At 41.9% G+C, this 23,310-nt stretch overlaps 1 protein-coding gene across 1 annotated transcript; it reads right to left on the bottom strand.

The window, feature by feature from the left end:
* Window positions 1-4,702: 4,702 nt before the first annotated feature.
* LOC139380548 (F-box and leucine-rich repeat protein 3a) lies at window positions 4,703-18,528 on the bottom strand. The gene is made up of 5 exons (XM_071123298.1): window positions 18,292-18,528; window positions 13,433-13,835; window positions 12,395-12,517; window positions 10,350-10,521; window positions 4,703-6,357 (listed from the first exon to the last, which is right to left on the bottom strand). Exons 2-5 carry the CDS (start codon window positions 13,832-13,834, stop codon window positions 5,717-5,719), a joined length of 1,338 nt encoding a protein of 445 aa, XP_070979399.1. The 5' UTR covers window position 13,835; window positions 18,292-18,528; the 3' UTR covers window positions 4,703-5,716.
* Between the last annotated feature and the right edge of the window lie 4,782 nt (window positions 18,529-23,310).

Genomic DNA, 23,310 nt, shown 5'->3' with positions numbered 1-23,310 from the left:
ATTTTCAATGATGGCCTAGGAACGGTGGGTTAACTGCTTTGTTCAGGGGCAGAACGACAGATTTTTACCTTGTCAATCTTGCAGCGTATTTGTTAAAAAGGACTGTCGTTGCTCCAATGTGTACCTAACCATAAACATCAATGCCTTTCTTAAAATCAATACACAGAAGTATATATTTTTAAACCTGCATATTTAGCTCAAAGAAATCCAGGTTAGCAGGCAATATTAACCAGGTGAAATTGTGTCACTTCTCTTGCGTTCATTGCACGCAGAGTCAGTGTATATGCAACAGTTTGGGCCGCCTCATTTGCCAGAATTTTACGTAATTATGACGTAACAGGAATATTTAGACTTATGGATGCCACCCGTTAGATAAAATACAGAATGATTCCGTATTTCACTGAAAGAATAAACGTCTTGTTTTCGAAATGATAGTTTCCGGATTCGACCATATTAATGACCAAAGGCTAGGAGAGGGACGGAAGCTGTACTGTTACACTGGCAATACTAAAGTGCCTATAAGAACATCCAATAGTCAAAGGTATATGAAATACAAATGGTATATAGAGAAATAGACCTAAAATAACTACAACCTAAAACTTCTTACCTGGGAATATTGAAGACTCATTAAAAGGAACCACCAGCTTTCATATGTTCTCATGTTCTGAGCAAGGAACTGAAACGTTAGCTTTCTTACATGGCACATATTGCACTTTTACTTTCTTCTTCAACACTTTGTTTTTGCATTATTTAAACCAAATTGAACATGTTTCATTATTTATTTGAGGATACATGGATTTTTATTGATGTATTATATTAAGTTAAAATAAGTGTTCATTCAGTATTGTTGTAATTGTCATTATTAAAAAAATATATATATAAAAATAGGCCGATTAAATCGGTATCGGCTTTTTTTGGTCCTCCAATAATCAGTATCGGTGTTGAAAAATCATAATCAGTCAACCTCTACTTACAACGATAACTAACCTCCAGAAACGAAGGATTTGTGAATCTGACAGGGATATATATATATATATATATATAAACAAAACTGTACATCTTCACTGAACGCCCGGGAAACCTTCACTGAACACTTCAAGGTTTTCAGGTTTTGCTTTCTTTTGTACTCATCCTCACCTACGCTTTGGCTACCCAGTAAACAGCCAGTAACTAAGTTCACTGGACCAGAAGACATGCCTAGTCTGGCACTAGCTAGTGATAAACTAATTTGCTGCATTCAAGAACCTGATTTCACCCTTGATGTTCTAGATTAGAATAGTCCCAAGGAAATTCCATTCTGGGAAACCGGTCAGGATCGACAACTGAGAATATATCTAAAGTTACCAGTCCATATAGGCGCATCATGAATTAGTACAAGTAGCTTTCACATCCCCGATTGCCCTTAGTGTGTAATGTCTGATATAATTTTAGATTCAGATTATTTTGAATCACCCTTTCATCTGTTAAATACACAAACAATTGTGGCAACTGAAATTACTCAAACACCAACTATTTGTTGCAAAAAGTGCAGAGTTCCTGTCCAATTCTAACCTTATATATTTTAGCTTATTCTGTTGTAGTGTCGGGTAGCATACCTCACAACATGCAGCTTCTAAATGTGGAAGACATTTCAGTTGAATGCATTCAGTTGTACAACTGACAAGGAATCCCCCTTTCCCTCCCCACCTACCCATCTCCACAAACCGTTAAAAGTGATTGAAAACCGACATACAAAACAAAATCGCAACATTTCTCAGAGGACAGAATATCATAGCCAGACTAAAAGCCAGTGACCCAATTTACACTTTTAAAACACACTGGCTTCCAGTCCTCTCTCCACCTTTTAATGGTCTTTGTATTGATTGTCCAATGGGCGTATAAGGAGTGTCTGAGCCACGAGTTGAGGACCAATGAAATCAGATACCCTCCCTCTCACCCCCTTCATTTGAGGAAGACTGATAAAAAATAAAATAAAATATGGTAAAATACCTTACACATTCCATAATGACAGCATTTCCAAAATGTCAGTTTTTCACGAGATTGTATTTAGACATTTGTGAAAGGCAAACTGACAGCTGCAACCAACCATAGTCATATAATCCATAGATGGCTGTTCCCATTCAAGTCAAGACTGGAAACCATTGCACCCATGAGTTTAACAGTCATATTGCCAGGGTTAGAGGTTCAAAAAACTCTTCTATGGATTATATGTCTATGGCCGCAATGCAACAAGCTGTTCCACAGAAGGAGCAAAAGGAGTGGGGAAAAATATGCTCGTACAGTGATAAGCACACCAAAGACACTTCTAAAAGCCTATTTCATGCCCGCTGAATTTCCCAGATAACTTTTCTTTCATTTTGATTTCGGCACAAATTAAAATGTGGCACTGATGGACATTTCAGCATTGTCTCACCATGGGCAGTTACAAGCCTGCTAGAGTTAGCGGCAGGTGGACAAGCAATCGTAGTATGGATGAAGCCGGACCTGGAATGTGAAGCTAACTGAAGCTGGTTAACTTTATAAAAGCCTGAGTAGATCTATACTGGACAAAAATATAAACGCAACATGTAAAGTGTTGGTCTTATGTTTCATGAGCTGAAATAAAAGATCCCAGAAATGTTCCATACGCACAAGCTTATTTCCCTCAAATTTTGTGCCCAGATTTGTTTAGATCCCCATTAGTGAGCATTTCTCCTTTGTCAAAATAATCCATCCACCTGACAGGTGTGACATATCAAGTAGCTGATTAAACAGCATGATCAGGTGCACCTTGTGCTGGGGACAATAGAAGGCCACGTTTTGTCACACAACACCACAAATGTCTCAAGTTGAGGGAGCGTGTTTGCAAGCCTCAATCCCGCAACTGTGCTGCCCGCTCATTCTGATTGGGTGGGCCTATGCCCACCCATGGCTTCACCCCTGCCCAGTCATGTGAAATCCATAGATTAGGGCCCAATTTATTTAAATTTAATGATTATATGACTGGTAACTCAGATTTTTTTTTTTTTAATTGTTGCATGTTGTTTATATTTTTGTTCAGTATAGCTGGCCTCATAGTACACCACTCAGGACAATTGGGGCAACATATAGGCTACCTCTTCTTAAGAAGGTGTGCTGCAGTACTGTGTAGTGGTGGCTGCTGTGGGCAGCAGGGGCTACAACCCTGGTCAAAACAGGGTTGGTGTTTTCTAACAGATGCGCTATTTCAATAAAAAATCAGCCATAGCATAACTGTCTGTACCATGAGTTAACCAAAAAACTCCACCCTGTGTCCCTGACCAGTGTAGCCTCTTACGCCTGAGGAGGGGTGTGCTCCTCTACCACAAAGCCATACAGTACAGAGTTTGGAAAACTAGACAACATGTTGACTCAAAACATCCCATAATAAAGAACTTAATACATTTCATGTGATCAATGGAAAATCAGTTTTGTCTGAGCTCTAGGGGACAGGTCAGTTTTAAATATACTGAACAAAGGTTATACTGAGTTACAGTTCATATAAGGAAATATGTTAATTTAAATCAATTCATTAAGCCCTAATCTATGGATTTCACGTGACTGGGAATACAGATATGAATCTGTTGGTCACAGATACGTATAAAAAAAATCTAAAGCCATGGAAGAACTGGGATGTTTTCAGCTTCCAGGAATTGTGTACTGATCTCTAAAACCATATTGGAGGCAGTTGCTGGTAGAGAAATAAACATAAAATTCTCTGGCAACAGGTCTGGTGGATATTCTTGCAGTCAAGAATGCTAATTACACGTTTACTCAACCCTACCCCTAACCTAACCCTAAGTTTACTGTGGCATTGTGTACTGTGACAAGACTGCACATTTTAGAGAGTGGCCATTTGTCCCCAGCACAAGGTGCATCTATGTGATGACCATGCTGTTTAATAACTTCTTTGGGATAGAGGGCAGCATTTTCACTTTGGATGAAAAGCGTGCCCAGAGTAAACTGCCTCCTACTCAGTCCCAGATGCTAATATATGCATATTATTATTAGTCTTGGATAGATAACACTCTGAAGTTTCTAAAACTGTTTGAATGATGTCTGAGTATAACAGAACTCATATGGCAGGCAAAAACCTGACAAAAAAATCCAAACAGGAAGTGGGAAATCTGAGGTTTGTAGTTTTTGAACTCAGCCCCTATCGAATACACTGTGGGATATTGGTTATGTTGCACTTCCTAAGGCTTCCACTAGATGTCAACCGTCTTTAGAAACCTGTTTGAGGCTTCTACTGTGAAGGGCGGCCGAATGAGAGGGGATTGAGTCAGAGGTCTGCCAGCTGCCTCGATCTCAGTCACGCGCATTCACATGAGGTAGCTCTCGTTCCATTGCTTTTCTACAGACAATGGAATTCCCCGGTTGGAACATGTATGATAAAAACATCAAATATTGATTCTATACGACCTGTTATATAACTTCCTGAAACTTTTCGTCCAACGTTCGGCTGGACCTGCATGCGTGTTTTGGATTTGTTAACCAAACGCCCTAACAAAAGGAGGTATATGGACATAAATGATGAACTTTGTGGAACTGGGATTCCTGGGAGTGCATTATGATGAAGATCATCAAAGGTAAGTGAATATTTATAATGCTATTTATGACTAATGTTGACTGCGCAACATGGCGGATATTTCTTTTGGCTGTTTTGGGCTCTGAGTGGCGTACTCAGATTATGCTTTTTCCGTAAAATCTGACACAGCGGTTGCATTAAGGAGAAGAGGATCTAAAATTCCATGCATAACACTTATAATGAGTATTTCTGTGAATTGATGTGGCTCTCTGCAAAATCACTGCATGTTTTGGAACAACTTAGCATAACAAGCCAATGTAAAATGAGATTTTTGGATATAAATATGCACTTTATCGACCAAAACATACATGTATTGTGTAACATGAAGTCCTATGAGTGTCATCTGATGAAGATCAAAGGTCCTCTATATTTGTGCTTTTTGTGACTCCTCTCTTTGGCTGGAAAAATGGCTGGGTTTTTCTGTGACTTCGTGGTGACATAACAATCGTTTGTGGAGATTTCGCTGTAAAGCATTTTTTAAATCAGACACTGGCTGGATTAATGAGAATTTTATATTTAAAATGGTGCCTAATACTTGTATGTTTGAGAAATTGTATTTATTAGATTTTTGCAGATTTGTATTTGGCGCCCTGCAATTTCATTTCATTGGCTGTTGGGCGAGGGGTTATAGATAATCCATCCACCTGATAGGTGTGGCATATCAAGAAGCTAATTAAACTGTATGGGAATAGGGTTCCGTTAGCACTATTCCCAGACAGGTTAATCAGCTTCTTGATATACTACACCTATCAGGTGGATGGATTATCTTGACAAAGCAGAAATGCTCACTAAAAGGGATCTAAACAAATTTGTGCACAAAATTTGAGAGAAATAAGCTTTTTATGCATTTGGAACATTTCTGGGATCTTTTATTTCGGCTCATGAAACGCTTATATTTTTGTTCAGTGTATAGGAATGGAGTATACAGTGAGAAAAGTAGGAATTCCTGATTAATCAGTTAAAATCGCATCCCTGAAAAATTCGCATTTTAAGTAGAACACGATTATCTTCGGTTGTTCCTTCGCTGCCAACATGGACTCCACGGATGCTTCGGACAGAGTTTCAAGGTGGGAAAAAAGAGAAAAGTATGTCAAACTCTGTACAGTAAATCCACAGCCCCCTTCAACGGCTCTACCAGGTGGGCATCATGTCGGGGAACCAGACACGACCGAGGTGCTTTGACACCTCCCAGTGGATTTCATCTAGGTTGTACTTATGGTCAGGAATCAGCACCTCCTCCATGATGGACAGCTGGGACAACCTCCGACCGCACATCTTCACGAATTCCACGAACGCGCTGCACGACACCTCACACTCCCCAAGGCCAATGGCCGACAGCTGGGTGCAGCGCTTGGCGATGCGGATTAGCTCCTCGTCCAGCGGCCGCAGCCCATTGGCGCACACCACCAACTCCACCAACCGGGGGCAGTGGAGCCCCACGCGGCCCAGCACATCCTTACTGACTGAGCGACCAAAGTAGAGGTGGGTGATGGGGACTTCCTCCCTGAAGAAGGGGCCGAACTCGTCCTCGTAGAGGAAGAAGTACATGACCAGGTTGAACTTGGGCGAGTGGTGCAGCATAGCGTCCCAGCTGGACTTCCTGATGGTGTGGAAGTGCTGCCCGGGGTTCTCGCTGACCACATCAATGCGGAGATGCTCCAGGTGCACGTGTTTCTCAGAGGAGAGGGCTAATAACAGCTCATCACTCAGCAGGTGGTAGTTCAGCGCCAGCTCCCTCAGGCCATGGCACTGGTCCGCCACACACAGGATACCTGCACACACAGAAAACTTTGGTTTACAAATATAGTCCTATTATTACTCCAATTATAACATATGTCCCTATTAATTCAAATTAGTTTAGCTTTAAATGGTGTAACACTAGAAGGGCCGAGACAGTCATTTTGACTGCATATGAAAGAAATTGAAAACTCTGCAATTTTTAGATCATGCCCCCTCCGTCCTTGACTTATCCTAAATAAGTCTATTTAACACACGTATATTGTAAGAATGTTGATATCACAAACAGAAAATGTTATAAGCAGTTTTGATATCTACAGTGGGGCAAAAAAGTATTTAGTCAGCCACCAATTGTGCAAGTTCTCCCACTTAAAAATATGAGAGAGGCCTGTAATTTGTAGATGACCAAATACTTATTTTCCACCATAATTTGCAAATAAATTAATTAAAAATCCTACAGTGTGATTTTCTGGATTTTGTTTCCTCATTTTGTCTGTCATAGTTTAAGTGTACCTATGATTAAAATTACAGGCCTCTCTCATCTTTTTAAGTGGCTGACTAAATACTTTTTTGCCCCACTGTATAGAGTATCAGAATGAGCAGGTTAAGTTTCATCTTGCACTCTAATGTTAACTAAATTCAGTTGGAGAGAATTTATTTGGCACATCTTAGATTGACTAAAACGCTCTTAACCCTAATTGCTCCTGTAAGTCGCTCTGGATAAGTGCCTTGCTCAAGGACACAGACAGATTTTTCATCTAGTCAGCTCGGGGATTCGAACCAGCAACCTTTGGGTTAATGGCTCAAAGCTCTTAACCGCTAGGCTACCTATTGCCCACATAGTTAACTTAAAAGTTATAAAATAAACCCAGCAAAAAAAGAAAAGTCCCTTTTTCAGGACCCTATCTTTCAAAGATAATTCGTAAAAATCCAAATAACTTCACAGATCGTCACAGATCGACACAAACAATTAATGAACATGCACCTGTGGAACAGTCGTTAAGATATTAACAGCTTACAGACGGACGGCAAGCAAATAAGGTCACAGTTATGAAAACTTAGTACACTAAAGAGGCCTTTCTACTGACTCTGAAAAACACCAAAAGAAAGATAACCAGGGTCCCTGCTCATCTGTGTGAACGTGCCTTACGCATGCTGCAAGGAGGCATGAGGACTGCAGATGTGGCCAGGGCAATAAATTGCCTTGTCCATACTGTGAGACGCCTAAGACAGCGCTACATGGAGACCGGACAGACCGCTGATCGTCCTCGCAGTGGCAGACCACGTGTAACACCTGCACAGGATGGTTACATCCGAACATCACACCTGCGGGACAGGTACAGCATGGCAACAACAACTGCCCGAGTTACACCAGGAACGCACAATCCCTCCATCAGTGCTCAGGCTGTCTGCAATAGGCTGAGAAAGGCTAGACTGAGGACTTGTAGGCCTGTTGTAAGGCAGGTCCTCACCAGATATCAAACCCAAACAGGACTGGCAAAAAGTGCTCTTCACTGACGAGTCGCGGTTTTGTCTCACCAGGGGTGATGGTCGGATTCGCGTTTATCGTCGAAGGAATGAGCGTTACACCGAGGCCTGTACTCTGGAGCGGGATCGATTTGCAGGTGGAGGGTCCGTCATGGTCTGGGGCGGTGTGTCACAGCATCATCGGACTGAGCTTGTTGTCATGGCAGGCAATCTCAACGTTGTGCGTTACAGGGAAGACATCCTCCTCCCTCATGTGGTACCCTTCCTGCAGGCTCATCCTGACATGACCCTCCAGCATGACAATGTCACCAGCCATACTGCTCGTTCTGTATGTGATTTCCTTCAAGACAGGAATCCTAGTGTTCTGCCATGGCCAGCGAAGAGCCCGGACCTCAATCCCATTGAGCACATCTGGGACCTGTTGGATCGGAGGGTGAGGGCTAGGGCCATTTCCCCCCCCAGATATGTCCCGGAACTTGCAGATGCCTTGGTGGAAGAGTGGGGTAACATCTCACAGCAAGAACTTGCAAATCTGGTGCAGTCTCACTTAAGTTGCGCTGCATGAATGACTCGCCTCACGAAGCTCCCATTTTCCTCGTTGTGCTTCTTTGTAAACAAACACACGTGACTGGCTCAAACCGCTGTTTTGGAAAACTAGTACCGGTAAGCTTCATAGAAATAAAAAAAGGATACATGCGATCTGCTTATCTATTATCTAGTGCATGTTGACTGCAGGTATTTACTTAAAGTACTAATATTCAAAGCCCCAAAAAAGTAACTTAACATAGTGCTAGCAAATAATAAGGAATCCTCAAAGACAATGCTAACGAGCACATTGCAAACATTTTGTACAGTTCCTGACCTAAACTATACAAGTAACTCAAAAACACTACTCAGTTTGTTGCACGCACAAAATGAATATTAGCCAGCAAGGCTCTTGATACAGGTGAGAATTCTCTGCTGTTACCAAGTGAATGCTTGATTATCGAAGAAGCTAATCATTTAACACTAAATTAGCAATCCAAATGCCCAACTGCTGAGCATTTAGCATATTTTAGACAGTTAACTTAATAGTTATAAGATATCTCTGAATTAGAGAGGTGTGGGGGGGCTGCCTTAAATCGGCATCCACGTCTTCGGCGCCCGGGGAACTGCCTTGCTCAGTGGCAGAACACTACACCAATGAGGGGGGTAGTGAGACCAGGCAGTTTAAGTGTTAATGAGGGCTTTCACTTTTGTGCCCAAGGTTTTTGGTTTGAAACTACAGCTATGAAGGCCTCAGATATGACGCTGCCTCTCTAACTCACCGTCCCCTCCGTTCTCCCTCCCTCCATTGACAAAAAGGGGACACTGTCTTCCAGCTGATGGCAAAACTCAAGTCGCACTGCATTATTCCTGCCTCATGCACCAAATAATGTTAATCCGATGTCCAGATAAAGTGAATTATTACTCAATATAAAAAAAATGTAAAAAGGACAAGCCTATAATAATAACAAGCTTATCGAAACACTTTGCTATACTCATTCATTGCAGCTGCAGTGTTGGTTGCACCTTCAGACACATGAAATGGTTCAAAATGTGAACACTTTGCCTTCCCGACACTACGGTTGCTGAATCAAGTGCACCTACCGCCAACAGCACAAAACAAATAAAACAAAAAATAGAAACTCCAAGGCTTAATCATTTTTAACAGAAACGTTTGGTGATTGACTAGGAATGCTTTGGAGATGGACCAGTCGATCGCTACCAATGGGTTGGCAACCACTGCTATAGAGGCTTCTTCTTTCTTTGACTTTGTGCAATTAACTTGCCAGCTATGAGACAAAACGACATAAATACTGTGAAAACAGCTACTGCAACATTTATTAAGCTATAAATGTGATCATACTTGACTATTTTTATTCACAAATGCAAGTGAAATGCTCGGACTGTGGAGCCCTGACCACCTGCCAGTGTGACTGGTGAAATAGACATACCCGCCAATGCAAAAATATATTTATGTTTTGAATTTCCTATTTAAAGTGTATATTTTTGTAATTACAGATCTCATCTGTAAAGAGGCCTTGGCCTCAGCATTTGGGGGGGGGGGGGGGGCAGGTCATACCAAGGATCATTTAGCTATTTGATTTAGAATTTTAGGACCCCTTAAGGTATCAACCAAATTAATTAAAAAATGTGTTAATTAAACACTTAATTTACTTGGCCTTATTACAATTAGCCCATAGAAATGCATTGAATAACAGCTTCATATATGGATAAACATAGTCCAAAAGATTTCTAAAGGAAGTCTGTTCTGAAGTATCTATCTATCGGTATCTATCGGAGAAATATAAGATCACATTTTTTATTTACATGTATTTAACCCCTCCTTTTAGCCACTAAACTGTCTCTATATACTTCCATTCATTTTTTTAAACAGAGTTGACACTTATGAGTGCCTAATCAGGAGTCGATTGATTGTATGGCGTTGCTCAGGGACCATTCAATGGAATAATCCATTCTAGGGATCATTCAATGACCATAAACTCAGACAAGCTACCTGCAGGGGAGACATGAGGGCAGCTGCTCATCTTCAACATCCTCAGCGTGTCGCTGTTGTTGGCCACCAGGACCTTCAGGGACGGGTCATCCACCGGTGTGTCGTCGATCTTCAGAGATGACAGGGACTTGGAGTTGACAAACACCACCGTCAGGGCCGAGATGAAATGAGACTGGAGGAGGAAAACAATCAACCAACAGGTAAATAAAATGGATGATTGCAGGTGTAGGGTATAACAAAAGACCCAAAAATCGTCAAAACATTGCACTAATGGACTGCATCAATACACGGTGGACTGTTTAATGGAATTGCCTTGAAAGAATGAATGGAGAATGTGTTCAGGTTGAACTGTCTGCACACCGCTCCACTGTGGAATTACAGGCTCAGTGTAAACTGTGGAATTTTGACCTTTTAAAACGGGAGCCAAAAGCTAATGGACAATCAAATCCTAGTTATAGAATAGTATTCACAATCAAGGTTACACATTAGAATGCCAACCATTGTCATGGAACATTTGGTATCAACAGTTTCCTGAACACTGAATATACAGTGCAGTCAGAAAATATTCAGACCCCTTGCAGCCTTATTCTAAATTGGATTAAATAGCCCCCCCCCCATCAATCTACACAAAATACCCCACAATGACAAAGCAAAAACAGGTTATACATTTTTGCAAATGTATAAAATTAAATCAAACAGAAATATGACATTTACATAAGTATTCAGACCCTTTTTACTCAGTACTTTGTTGAAGCACCGCTGGCAGCGATTTAAACCTCGAGTCTTCTTGGGTGTGACACTACAAGCTTGGCACACCTGTATTTGGGGAGTTCTTCTCTGCAGATCCTCACGAGCTCTGCACAGCTATTTTCAGGTCTCTCCAGAGATGTTCAATCGGGGTCAAGCCCACTCAAGGACAGCAGAGACTTGTCCTGAAGCTCTTCCTGCATTGTCTTGGCTGTGTGCTTAGGGTTGTTGTCCTGTTGGAAGGTAAAACCTTCGCCCCAGTCTGAAGTTTTGAGCAGGTTTTCATCAAGGATCTCTACTTTTCTCCGTTCATCTTTCCCTCAATCTTGGACTGGTCTCCCAGTCCCTGCCACTGAAAAACATCTCCACATCATGATGCTGCCACCACCATGCTCCGTAGGGATGGCGCCAGGTTTCCTCCAGACATGACACTTGGCATTCAGGCCAAAGAGTTCTTGGTTTCATCAGACCAGAGAATCGTGTTTCTCGTGGTCTAAGAATCCTTCAGGTGCCCTTTGGCAAACTCCAAGTGGGCTGTCATGTGCCTTTTACTGATGAGTGGCTTCTGTCTGGCCACTCTACATTAAAAGGCCTGATTGGTGGAGTGCTGCAGAAATGGGAGAACCTTCTAGAAGGACAACCATCTCCACAGAGAAACTCTGGCGCTCTGTCAGAGTGTCCATTGGGTTCTCGGTCACCTCCCTGACCAAGGCCCTTCTCCCCTGATTGCTCAGTTTGGCCGAGCGGCCAGCTCTAGGAAGAGCCTCGGTTCCAAACTCCTTCCATTTGAGAATGGAGGTCACTGTGTTCTTGGGGACCTTCAATGCTGCAGACATTTTTTGTACCCTTCCCCAGGTCTGTGCCCTGACACGATCCTGTCACGGAGCTCTACGGACAATTCCTGCGACCTCATGGCTTGGTTTTTGCTCTGACATGCACTGTCAACTGTGGGACCTTATATACACAGGTGTGTTCCCTTACAAATCATGTCCAAATCAATTTAATTTACTACAGGTGGACTCCAACCAAGTTGGAGAAACATCTCAAGGATGATCAATGGAAACAGGATGCACCTGAGCTCAATTCTCTCATAGCAAAGTGTCTGAATACTTTAAATAAGGTTTCTGTTTTTTATTTGTAATACATTTGCAAACATTTCTAAAAACCTGTTTTCACTTTGTCATTATTGGGTAGATTGATGTCGAAAAAGTAATGGGGTCTGAATACTTTCCGAATACACTGAATACACTGTAAGGCCAATCTTTGGCTCTGCTTCCAACAGGCTGAGTGTAAGCTACCTTGGGCAACTCCATGAAGCTGGGTCTGGCCGTAGAGATGAGCCCTAGTGTCTTTAGTGAACAGTTCACCAGCTGGGAGAGAATGTCACAGGCTGCCTCTGCAGATTCCGTGCTGCTGTCCACCTAGAGATAAAAAAAAAACAATAAAAAAACAATATATACTTAAAAATATAAACACAAAATGTTGGTCCCATGTTTCATGGAAATAAAAGATCTCCGACATGTTCCATATGTACAAAAAGTGTGTCTCAAATTTTGTGCACAAAATTGTTTTACATCCCTGTTGGTGAGCATTTCTCCTTAGCCAAGATAATCCAGCCACCTGACAGGTGTGGTATCAACAAGCTGATTAAACAGTATGATCACTACACAGGTGCATCTTGTGCTGGGAACAAAAGACCACTAAAATGTGCAGTTTGTCACCAACGCCACAGATGTCTCAAGGTGAGGGAGCGTGGCATGCTGACTGCAGGAATGTCCACCAGGGAATTTAAAATGTTAATTTCTCTATCATATTCAATTTCCTTATATATATATCCCTAACGCAAACATTTTGAAATCGTTGCATGTTGCATTTATATTTTTGTTCACCCAACACCTCTGATGCCAATCATACAATTAAATATTGATTTCGCATACCATTCTTAATCAAAAACAAACAATTGCAGATTCCCCTCAATTTCTTTTCAGCATCGGTGGCAAAGTTGACGTAAGTAGTCCGCATGGACAATGGCACTGTCTCCAACCAAAATTTTAGAGGCCTGTTTTGAAGCTAATTTCCTGCAATTCAGCATTTTGCAATGCGCATGACAGAAATGGTGCAGTTTAAAGCTAATTTCCTATGGTTTATGCCGTGTTCTTATGCCATCTGTGTGACTCAAACATATCATGAATGGGGGCCCCATACCATTCATTTTTATTTTAGATTCTCCCTTTTATTTTGGTTATTGTTAGTTCTCAAAGATTATCTTATTTAAACGATTAATGGACAAACGCAACGATTAATGGACAAGGGGGAAACACTGAATTCCCACTCACTTTGAAGCTGACATACTGCAGGTGGTTCGAATGCCTCTTGATGATCTGTTTGATTAGGTCTGGGTGTGTCGCCTTCAGGTAAGAACTGGCAGGCTGGTTCAGCTCAAACTCAAAGCACCTCCATAGCTCGGGCATGTGGAAAGCTTGGTTCCAGCCACGGCACACTTGCGAGGCATACGCCCGATCCAGAAGAGGCAGGAATTGGAAGATGTTGAGCAGGATCTCCTGAGGGAGCAGTGCCCAGTTGAAGCCAAACTCGCAGAGATCTACATCAGTCTCTTCTTCCTCCTCCTCTTGCTGCTTCTCTTTGCTTGGCTGTAGCTTCCGCACCTTCTTGCAGGACTCGGTTGGGCCCTCGCTGGAAGAGCTGCAGGCGTCCTCATCTCCTTTCACCCTCTTCATCCTATAGGAGGAGACACACAACGAGGTTTGGTGGGAATAATACATCGCAAATCATTGGCCTGCTGGCAATTATAGTTTATTAAACATGGGATTTCGTACATTAAAATCACAGCATACAATGCCATAATTATAGAAGAATAACAGCCAGGTAACAATACAAAAAAGTTATCTTATTTTATTGCCTAATTGGAACTAATAACTGCTACTGCATTCCTGGCATACAACATTTTCACAATATTAGGCAGGGTAGGAACGTCAAAAGTTCCGGTTTGGACACTAGTGTAGAGCGCCTGGTTAAATTATGTTTAGGAACATTTTTTCAATCTCTAAAATGGCTAATACTATTGAGAAATGTGTGACTATTGAAAAAAGGCTGAGTTTGCTTTGTTTTCTATAATCCTAAATTACGATATTTTATTATTTTGCCATATCTAATTACCAAAAATATAAAAGACATGCAACAATTTCAATTATTTTGTCAATTGAAATAAATTAATTAGGCCCTAATTTATGGATTTCACATGACTGGGCAGGGGTGCAGCATATTTTTCCCCCCACAAAGGGGCTTTATTACAGACAGAAATACTTGTCGGAGCCATTGGAGTTGGTTAACTTCTCTAGGATAGGCGGCAGCATTAGGAATTTTGGATGAAAAGCATGCCCAAATTCAACTGCCTGCTCCTCATCCCCAGAAGATAAGACTGAGCCTGTGGCACTCTGCCAGACCACTCACTCAAAGAGCTCTTATGAGCCCCTCCTTTAGAGTAGAAGCATCAAACACGTTTCTAAAGACTGTTGACATCTAGTGGAAGCCGTAGGAAGTGCAAAATGACCAATATCCCACTGTGTATTCGATGGGGGCTGAGTTCAAAAACTACAAACCTCAGATTTCCCACTTCCTGGTTGGATTTTTTCTCAGGCCTGGCATATGAGTTCTGTTATACTCAGACATCATTCAAACAGAGTGTTTTCTATCCAAATCTACTAATTATATGCATATTCTAGCTTTTATGGCTGAGTAGCAGGCAGCTTAATTTGGGTACGCTTTTCATCCAAAATTCCCAATACTGCCCCCTACCCCAAAGAAGTTAAACAGCATGATCATTACACAGGTTCACCTTGTTCAGAAGACAATAAAAGGCCATTCTAAAATGTGCAGTTTTGTCACACAACACAATTCCACAGATGTATAAAGTTTTGAGGGAGCATGCAATTGGCATACTGACTGCAAGAATGTCCACCAGAGCTTTAGCCAAATAATTCAAAGTTCATTTTTCTACCATAAGCTGCCTCCGTGTTTTTTTTAATAGAATTTGGCAATAGATCTAACCGGCCTCAACCATAGACCACATGCAACCACGCCAGTCCAGTACCTCCACATCCGGCTTCTTCACCTGTGGGATTATCTGCAAGACCCACTGGTTGATGCTTATTTATAAAACCCTCTTAGGCCTCACTCCCCCCTCTGAGATATCTACTGCAGCTCTCATCCTCCACATATAAAACCCGTTCTGCCAGTCAGATTTTGTTGAAGGTCCCAAAAGCACACACATCCCTGGTCGCTTGTCTTTTCAATTCGCTGCAGCTAGCGACTGGAATGAGCTGCAACAAACACTCGAACTAGACAGTTTTATCTCAATCCCTTTATTCAAAGACTCAATTATGGACACTCTTACTGACAGTTGTGGCTTCTTTGCTTGATGTATTGTTGTCTCTACCTTCTTGCCCTTTGTGCTGTTGTCTGTGCCCAGTAATGTTTGTACCATGTTGTGTTGCTACCATGCTGTGTTGTCATGTGTTGCTGCCTTGCTATGTTGTCGTCTTAGGTCTCTTTATGTAGTGTTGTGTTGTCTCTCTTGTCCTATATTTATATTATTATTTGTTTTAATTCCAGCCCCCATCCCCTCTGGAGACCTTTTGACTTTTGGTAGGCAGTCATTGTAACAAATAATTTGTTCTTCAATGACTTGCCTAGTTAAATAAAGGTTAAATAAACATTTTTAATACAATTTTAAAAATGGTAAGGGTAGGCAACAACGCTGATCCTCAACACTTAGTCCCCTTCTGCACTCCCTGTTCACCCACAACTGCATGGCCAAACACGACTCCAACACCATCATTAAGTTTGCTGACGACACACAAGAGTGGTAGGCCTGATCACTGACAACGATGAGACAGCCCATAGGGAGGTCAGAGACCTGGCAGGTGCCAGGAGAACAACCTCTCCCTCAATGTGAGAAAGACAAAGGAGCTGATCGTGTACTACAGGAAAAGGAGGGCCGAACAGGCCCCCATTAACATTGACGGAGCTGTAGTGGAGCAGGAGGAGGGTTTCAAGTTCCTTGGTGTCCACATCACCAACAAACTATCATGGTCCAAACACAGCAAGACAGTCGTGAAGAGGGCACGACAACACCTTATCCCCCTCAGGAGACTGAAAAGATTTGGCATTGGTCCCCAGATCCTCAAAAAGTTCTAGAGCTGCACCATCAAGAGCATCCTGAAGGGTTGCATCACCGCCTGGTATGGCTCAGCATCTGACCGTAAGGCACTACAGAGGGTAGTGTTTTTTTTACACTGCTGCTACTCGTTGTTTATTATCTTATGCATATTTACTTCACCCCTACCTACATGTACAAATTACCTCGACTAACCTGTACCCCGGTACATTGACTCGGTACCGGTACACCCTGTATATATTTTTACTTTAGTTTATTTGGTAAATATTTTAACTCTTTCTTGAATTGCACTGTTGGTTAAGGGCTTGTAAGTAAGCATTTCAGAGTAAGGTGTACACGTGCTGTATTCAGCACATTTGACAAAATTTGATTTGGGTTTTGGAAAGTGCAAGTTGATGACCTTGATGATCCTTTCCAATAAATATAGGGGTCTTATTCTGGTGACATGAGATCATCGATGCTTGGCTCCCATTTGACAAATAAAAATAATCAGTCAGGGTCTCAATTTACTGTAGAATAAACAAAGTGCAATTTCAAGACTTGGTTGAGCATCAAAAATTGTTCACTTGATATATCAGTCACTGATAGTCACTCAATTAGCCCATGTCAGCTAACTTTCTTTTAGATTGGTAAATTAGTCTAGTGGGCAGGTAAATTAGTCTAGTGGGCAGCTATCTAAACTGGTAATAATCAAAGTCAAGGTTGATTTTGTTAGTCTCACTCTATGGCAAAATACAGAGCAACTGGAGCCACTAATGAATGATAAGGTACGATTTTTTTGTGACCCCCACCCCCGATGTACACTACACATGCGCTCTAGCCAACAGCAGGCAGTTACAGTACTGTATCTGCGCTTTGCTGGCTGGAGCACACATGACAATACCAGCACACTCGCTATACAATATTTTTTTGTGAGAAACCCATAAGCAGTTGAAAATGCGATGGAAACCAATTGATCTTGTATTTTTTATTCGGTAAATGGGAATTCTACCGCAAAAGGTATTTTTATGTGCACTACGTCATCTTTATCTGCAACAAGTCAATTTGATGGAAACTGGTGGGAAAATACACACGTTTGCTCCCTGTTCTATTGATTTTAATGTGATAGATGGAAGTAATTAACATAAGTGTCCTCTAACCAGTGATGTACATATTATTCAATGTGTTAATCGATGCGAGTGATTGAAAAAACAGTTTTGCGTTTTTCTTTCTGTTTTGGTTGACCCCCATATTAAAATGCAACATTTCAAAATGTAGCGCACAGTTCTGCAGGCTGTCATCTAACCAGTGACGTAAAAAATATATCCAGTAACCATGTGGTTTTTGAGTTTAAACAGTGCAACTTGACAAAAACAACAGTTTTTGGAGAGTGAAGTTTATAAGGTGCTCGTATAAAAAACATATGATTACTATTGTTGTACATGCATGTGTAAAAACTACATTTTATGTTTAGATGTTCAATATATCAAACGGTTTCTGCATATTGGCATTGGGCTATTTATAAACATGTTCTACTGTTAGCAAGAACAGCATCATTTTCAACTTAAATTTGAGGAATATAAACATAACTCAACATTAATTTTCAATGGTATTGTTCTTAAATCAGGTAAAACGTTGTGATTGATTTATTTTGATGATATACCAGAAATCACCAAAACGGGTTTGCACTGCCTACTATGGGGCCATACAGCCATTGGAGCCAGAAGGGCAACTGTAACATTAACTACAAACTAGGACTATACAATGATGAGGAACCTAACGCAAGTTAGTTAGCCATTACAATAAAGTTATTTGACAACTACTTAGAAATTCATAGCTAGCTAGTTAGCGTCCTTCCACGCATGAGGATACTGTCTGGCCAAGTTTGCTGTGCCAAAGTTAACCTAAGTTATTTAACTAAGTGGCAGCATTTTACGAGCTAGTCAAATTATTGGTAGATAACTAACCCCAACGTTAAACCGACAATCACATGATATTATAGTTGACCCATCCCCTTACCTTATGTTTACACTTGACAGCTGGATAGCTGTTGACGTGAAAAAATCCGATCACTGGCAACTTCAACCTCGGCCGACACTTGAACAACTCATTCACCCGAGCCAAATATCGCCACATTTACAGTTTCCTTTTAGATAATGTTCGTGTGTTGTGCTATATCTCCGGTGACGTAAATTACTTTGCGGGAGTTTCAGCTGACCCCCCATCCGTGAAATGGCGACGTGTTGTTGTGACAGTAGCGGTGCATTGTGGGTGATACTGTATGAAATGGCTTCCTCTTCTTCGGTGGGATTTATTCGCTTTTGGCATCCGACGGTAATGGTGCTTTACCGCCACCTACTATACTGGAGTGTGGGCCAGAGAAAAGGAGAAACTAAATCCTACCTGCCAGCCCCGTTGCTCTTAAAACAAAAAATATAATAATATTTGAGACTATGTCTAATGATGTTCTACTCAATATTCTCTTTGAACTAATTTCCTGGTTCACCTTCTCCCTCCTACTAGATATCAGCCTCTCCCTTTCCTCTGATACTGCCCACACTTTAGCAATACACCCACAATGTAACAGGGCTCCCGGTTGGCGCAGTAGTCTAAGACACTGCATCGTAGTGCAAGAGGCACCACTGCAGTACCTGGTTTGAATCCAGGCTGCATCACATCCGGCCGTGATTCGGAGTCCCATAAGGTGGGGCACTATTGGCCCAGCGTCATCTGGGTTTGGCAGGGGTAGGCTGTCGTTAAATAAAGGTTCAAAACAATAATCATACATGTAAGGTCTTATTCAACACAGCCGGTTGTTCTGCCCAGATCAGTCTAGGGTCAAAGTATACCCCCAAGGGATCTGAAGGCCCCCACCCAATCCAAGTTTTTCCCATATAACCTCAAGCGTACCTCATCTCCCACCTTCCTCCTGGTAAAGAACACTGTCGGAGTTCTCTTACAGAAATATAAATATTTAACATTCATGAAAATACAGCTTCACTTCTTGTTAATCCAGCCGCTGTGTCAGATTTCAAAAAGGCTTTACTGCAAAAGCACACCATGCAATTATCTGAGGACAGCTCCCCGCATACAAAAGCATGAAAAACATTTTTCAACCAGGCAGGTGCGCCACAAAAGTCAGAAATAGTGATAAAATAAATGCCTTACCTTTGAAGATCTTCTTCTGTTGGCACTCCAAAAGGTCACAGCTACATCACAAATGGTCCTTTTGTTCGATAATGTCCTTTATATCCCAAAAAACTCAGTTTAGCTGGCACGCTTCAGTCAATAATCCACCGGTTTCCCTCCTTCAAAATGCACACAAAATGAATCCCAAACGTTCCCAATAAACTTCTCCAAACAAGTCAAAGAACGTTTATAATCAAACCTCAGGTACTCTAATACGTAAATAAATTATACAATTTAAGACGGAGAAGCCCTAGGAACTGCAATCTGGGAGGTTTTGCCTCATAATAAACATGACAGCCATTGGAAACAATGGTAGGCTGAAATTATAATTTTTGGGGATGGTTTGTCCTCAGGGTTTCGCCTGCCATATCAGTTCTGTTATACTCACATACATTATTGTAACAGTGTTAGAAACTGTAGAGTATTTTCTATCCAAATCTACCAATTATATGCATATCCTAGCTTCTGTGCCTGAGTAACAGGCAGTTTATTTTGAGCATGCTTTTCATCCGTACGCCAAGATAATGCCCACCGCTCTACCTCATCAAATGCTTTCTGTACCTTCCTGACTACGTATGGCACATTTCTTCCCCTCTTCCATAAGGCCCCATCATCTGCAAATAATGACCGGCCGTACCTGAGAGTAAACATCATTGATCATGATTGAGATTGCTTTATGTGCTATATTGCTCTGTCTGCATGCTATGTCTTGCTTGTCCTATGTTGCTCTGCGTGTGCACACTGCTCATTGATTGTCTGTATTGTAATTGTTTTTAATAACCTGCCCAGGGACTGCGGTTCAAAATTAGCCGGCTGGCTAAAACCGTCACTTTTACTGAAACGTTGATTAATGTGCCAGTCCCTGTAAAAATACAAATAAACTTAAACTCAAACTGTGGTCTAATCACGCTCCCCTGCGGTGTGCGGTTATCCACCAGCTAGCTGCCTGATAGAGACTTCCCCACCCTCACCTGGTTAGACCTTCCAAACAAGAAAACGTTATCCAGTTGTATGTTCTTCCTCCTATCCTATAATATCAAGCTTGATTAACAACCCCGTCTTCCACATCACAAAATACAGCTACAACAGTCTCCTTGCTCACCTGACCCTTCCATACTTCCTCTACCCTTCCTGAACCCACTCTGATGTGGCGATACTAGCCCACTGCTTTCCAGGAAGTAAGTTAGCCTCTCCGTAATCATATGATTCATAATCTTACATACATGTGATGTTAAAGCTATTGGCCGATAGCTTGTTGGCCTTGATGGGTCCTTCCCTGGCTTTCAGATTGGTACCACTACTGGCTCAGAGCTGCCTGGTTGTTTCCCCTGGTTAGGTTCTAAATAAATGCTTAGTTATGAGTTTTTTCCGCACTTTATCTAAACTGACCTCAAATCAAATCAAATGTATTTGTCACACACACATGGTTAGCAGATGTTTATGTGAGTGTAGCGAAATGCTTGTGCTTCTAGTTCCGACAATGCAGTAATAACCAACGAGTAATCTAACCTAACAATTCCAAAACTACTGCCTTATACACACAAGTGTAAAGGGATAAATAATATGTACATAAAGATATATGAATGAGTGATGGTACAGAACGGCATAGGCAAGATGCAGTAGATGGTATCGAGTACAGTATATAGATATGAGATGAGTAATGTAGGGTATGTAAACAAAGTGGCATAGTTTAAAGTGGCTAGTGATACATGTATTACATAAAGATGCAGTAGATGATAGAGTACAGTATATACAGTGGGGCAAAAAAGGATTTAGTCAGCCACCAACTGTGCAAGTTCTCCCACTTAAAAAGATGAGAGAGGCCTGTAATTTTCATCATAGGTACACTTCAACTATGACAGACAAAATGAGAAGAAACAAATCCAGAAAATCACATCGTAGGATTTTATGAATTTATTTGCAAATTATGGTGGAAAATAAGGCCCATCTGAAGTTTGCTAGAGAGCATTTGGATGGTCCAGAAGAAGATTGGGAGAATGTCATATAGTCAGATGAAACCAAAATAGAACTTTTTGGTAAAAACTCAACTCGTCGTGTTTGGAGGACAAAGAATGCTGAGTTGCATCCAAAGAACACCATACCTACTGTGAAGCATGGGGGTGGAAACATCATGCTTTGGGGCTGTTTTTCTGCAAAGGGACCAGGACGACTGATCCGTGTAAAGGAAATAATAAATGGGGCCATGTATTGTGAGATTTTGATTGAAAACCTTCTTCCATCAGCAAGGGCATTGAAGATGAAACGTGGCTGGGTCTTTCAGCATGACAATGATCCCAAACACACCACCTGTGCAACGAAGGAGTGGCTTCGTAAGAAGCATTTCAAGGTCCTGGAGTGGCCTAGCCAGTCTCCAGATCTCAACTCCATAGAAAATCTTTGGAGGGAGTTGAAAGTCCGTGTTGCCCAGCAACAGCCCAAAAACATCACTGCTCTAGAGGAGATCTGCATGGAGGAATGGGCCAAAATACGAGCAACAGTGTGTGAAAACCTTGTGAAGACTTACAGAAAACGTTTGACCTCTGTCATTGCCAACAAAGGGTATATAACAAAGTATTGAGATAAAATGACCAAATACTTATTTTCCACCATAATTTGCAAGTAAATTCATTAAAAATCCTACAATGTGATTTTCTGGATTTTTTTCTTCTAATTTTGTCTGTCATAGTTGAAGTGTACCTATGACAAATTACAATTACAGGCCTCTCTCATCTTTTTAAGTAGGAGAACTTGCACAATTGGTGGCTGACTAAATACTTTTTCCCCCTACTGCACATATACACATGAGATGAGTAATGTAGGGTATGTAAAGATTATATTAAGTAGCATTGTTTAAAGTGGCTAGTGATATATTTTACATCAATTCCCATTATTAACGTGGCTGGAGTTGAGTCAGTGTGTTGGCAGCAGCCACTCAATGTTAGTGGTGGCTGTTTAACAGTCTGATGGCCTTGAGATAGAAGCTGTTTTTCAGTCTCTCGGTCCCAGCTTTGATGCACCTGTACTGACCTCGCCTTCTGGATGATAGCGGGGTGAACAGGCAGTGGCTCGGGTGGTTGTTGTCCTTGATGATCTTTATGGCCTTCCTGTGACATCGGGTGGTGTAGGTGTCTTGGAGGGCAGGTAGTTTTCCCCCGGTGATGCGTTGTGCAGACCTCACTACCCTCTGGAGAGCCTTACGGTTGTGGGCGGAGCAGTTGCCGTACCAGGCGGTGATACAGCCCGCCAGGATGCTCTCGATTGTGCATCTGTAGAAGTTTGTGAGTGCTTTTGATGACATTTCTTCAGCCTCCTTCACGATGCTGTCTGTGTGGGTGGACCAATTCAGTTTGTCCGTGATGTGTACGCCTAGGAACTTAAAACTTACTACCCTCTCCACTACTGTCCCATCGATGTGGATAGGGGGGTGCTCCCTCTGCTGTTTCCTGAAGTCCACAATCATCTCCTTAGTTTTGTTGACGTTGAGTGTGATGTTATTTTCCTGACACCACACTCCGAGGGCCCTCATCTCCTCCCTGTAGGCCGTCTCATCATTGTTGGTAATCAAGCCTACCACTGTAATGTCGTCCGCAAACTTGATGATTGAATTGGAGGCGTGCGTGGCCACGCAGTCGTGGGTGAACAGGGAGTACAGGAGAGGGCTCAGAATGCACCCTTGTGGGGCCCCAGTGTTGAGGATCAGTGGGGTGGAGATGTTGTTACCTACCCTCACCACCTGGGGGCGGCCCGTCAGGAAGTCCAGTACCCAGTTACACAGGGCGGGGTCGAGACCAAGGGTCTCGAGCTTAATGATGAGTTTGGAGGGTACTATGGTGTTAAATGCTGAGCTGT

This window comes from Oncorhynchus clarkii, chromosome 22, assembly GCF_045791955.1.
Source record: "Oncorhynchus clarkii lewisi isolate Uvic-CL-2024 chromosome 22, UVic_Ocla_1.0, whole genome shotgun sequence".
Lineage (NCBI taxonomy): Eukaryota > Metazoa > Chordata > Actinopteri > Salmoniformes > Salmonidae > Oncorhynchus > Oncorhynchus clarkii.
The sequence above is the reverse complement of the archived record's forward strand: the minus strand, read 5'-3'. Positions and strand labels throughout refer to the sequence as shown.

What these genes read in the sequence shown, in the direction of transcription:
- LOC139380548 (XM_071123298.1), bottom strand. Translation starts at nt 13,834, where the DNA reads ATGAAGAGGGTGAAAGGAGATGAGGACGCCTGCAGCTCTTCCAGCGAG. An exon ending in GCTTCATGGAGTTGCCCAAG is followed by an intron (nt 10,522 to 12,394) that starts GTAGCTTACACT and finishes TTCCTCCTCCAG; the next exon opens with TCTCATTTCATCTCGGCCCT. An exon ending in CCCTCATGTCTCCCCTGCAG is followed by an intron (nt 6,358 to 10,349) that starts GTAGCTTGTCTG and finishes CTGTGTGTGCAG; the next exon opens with GTATCCTGTGTGTGGCGGAC.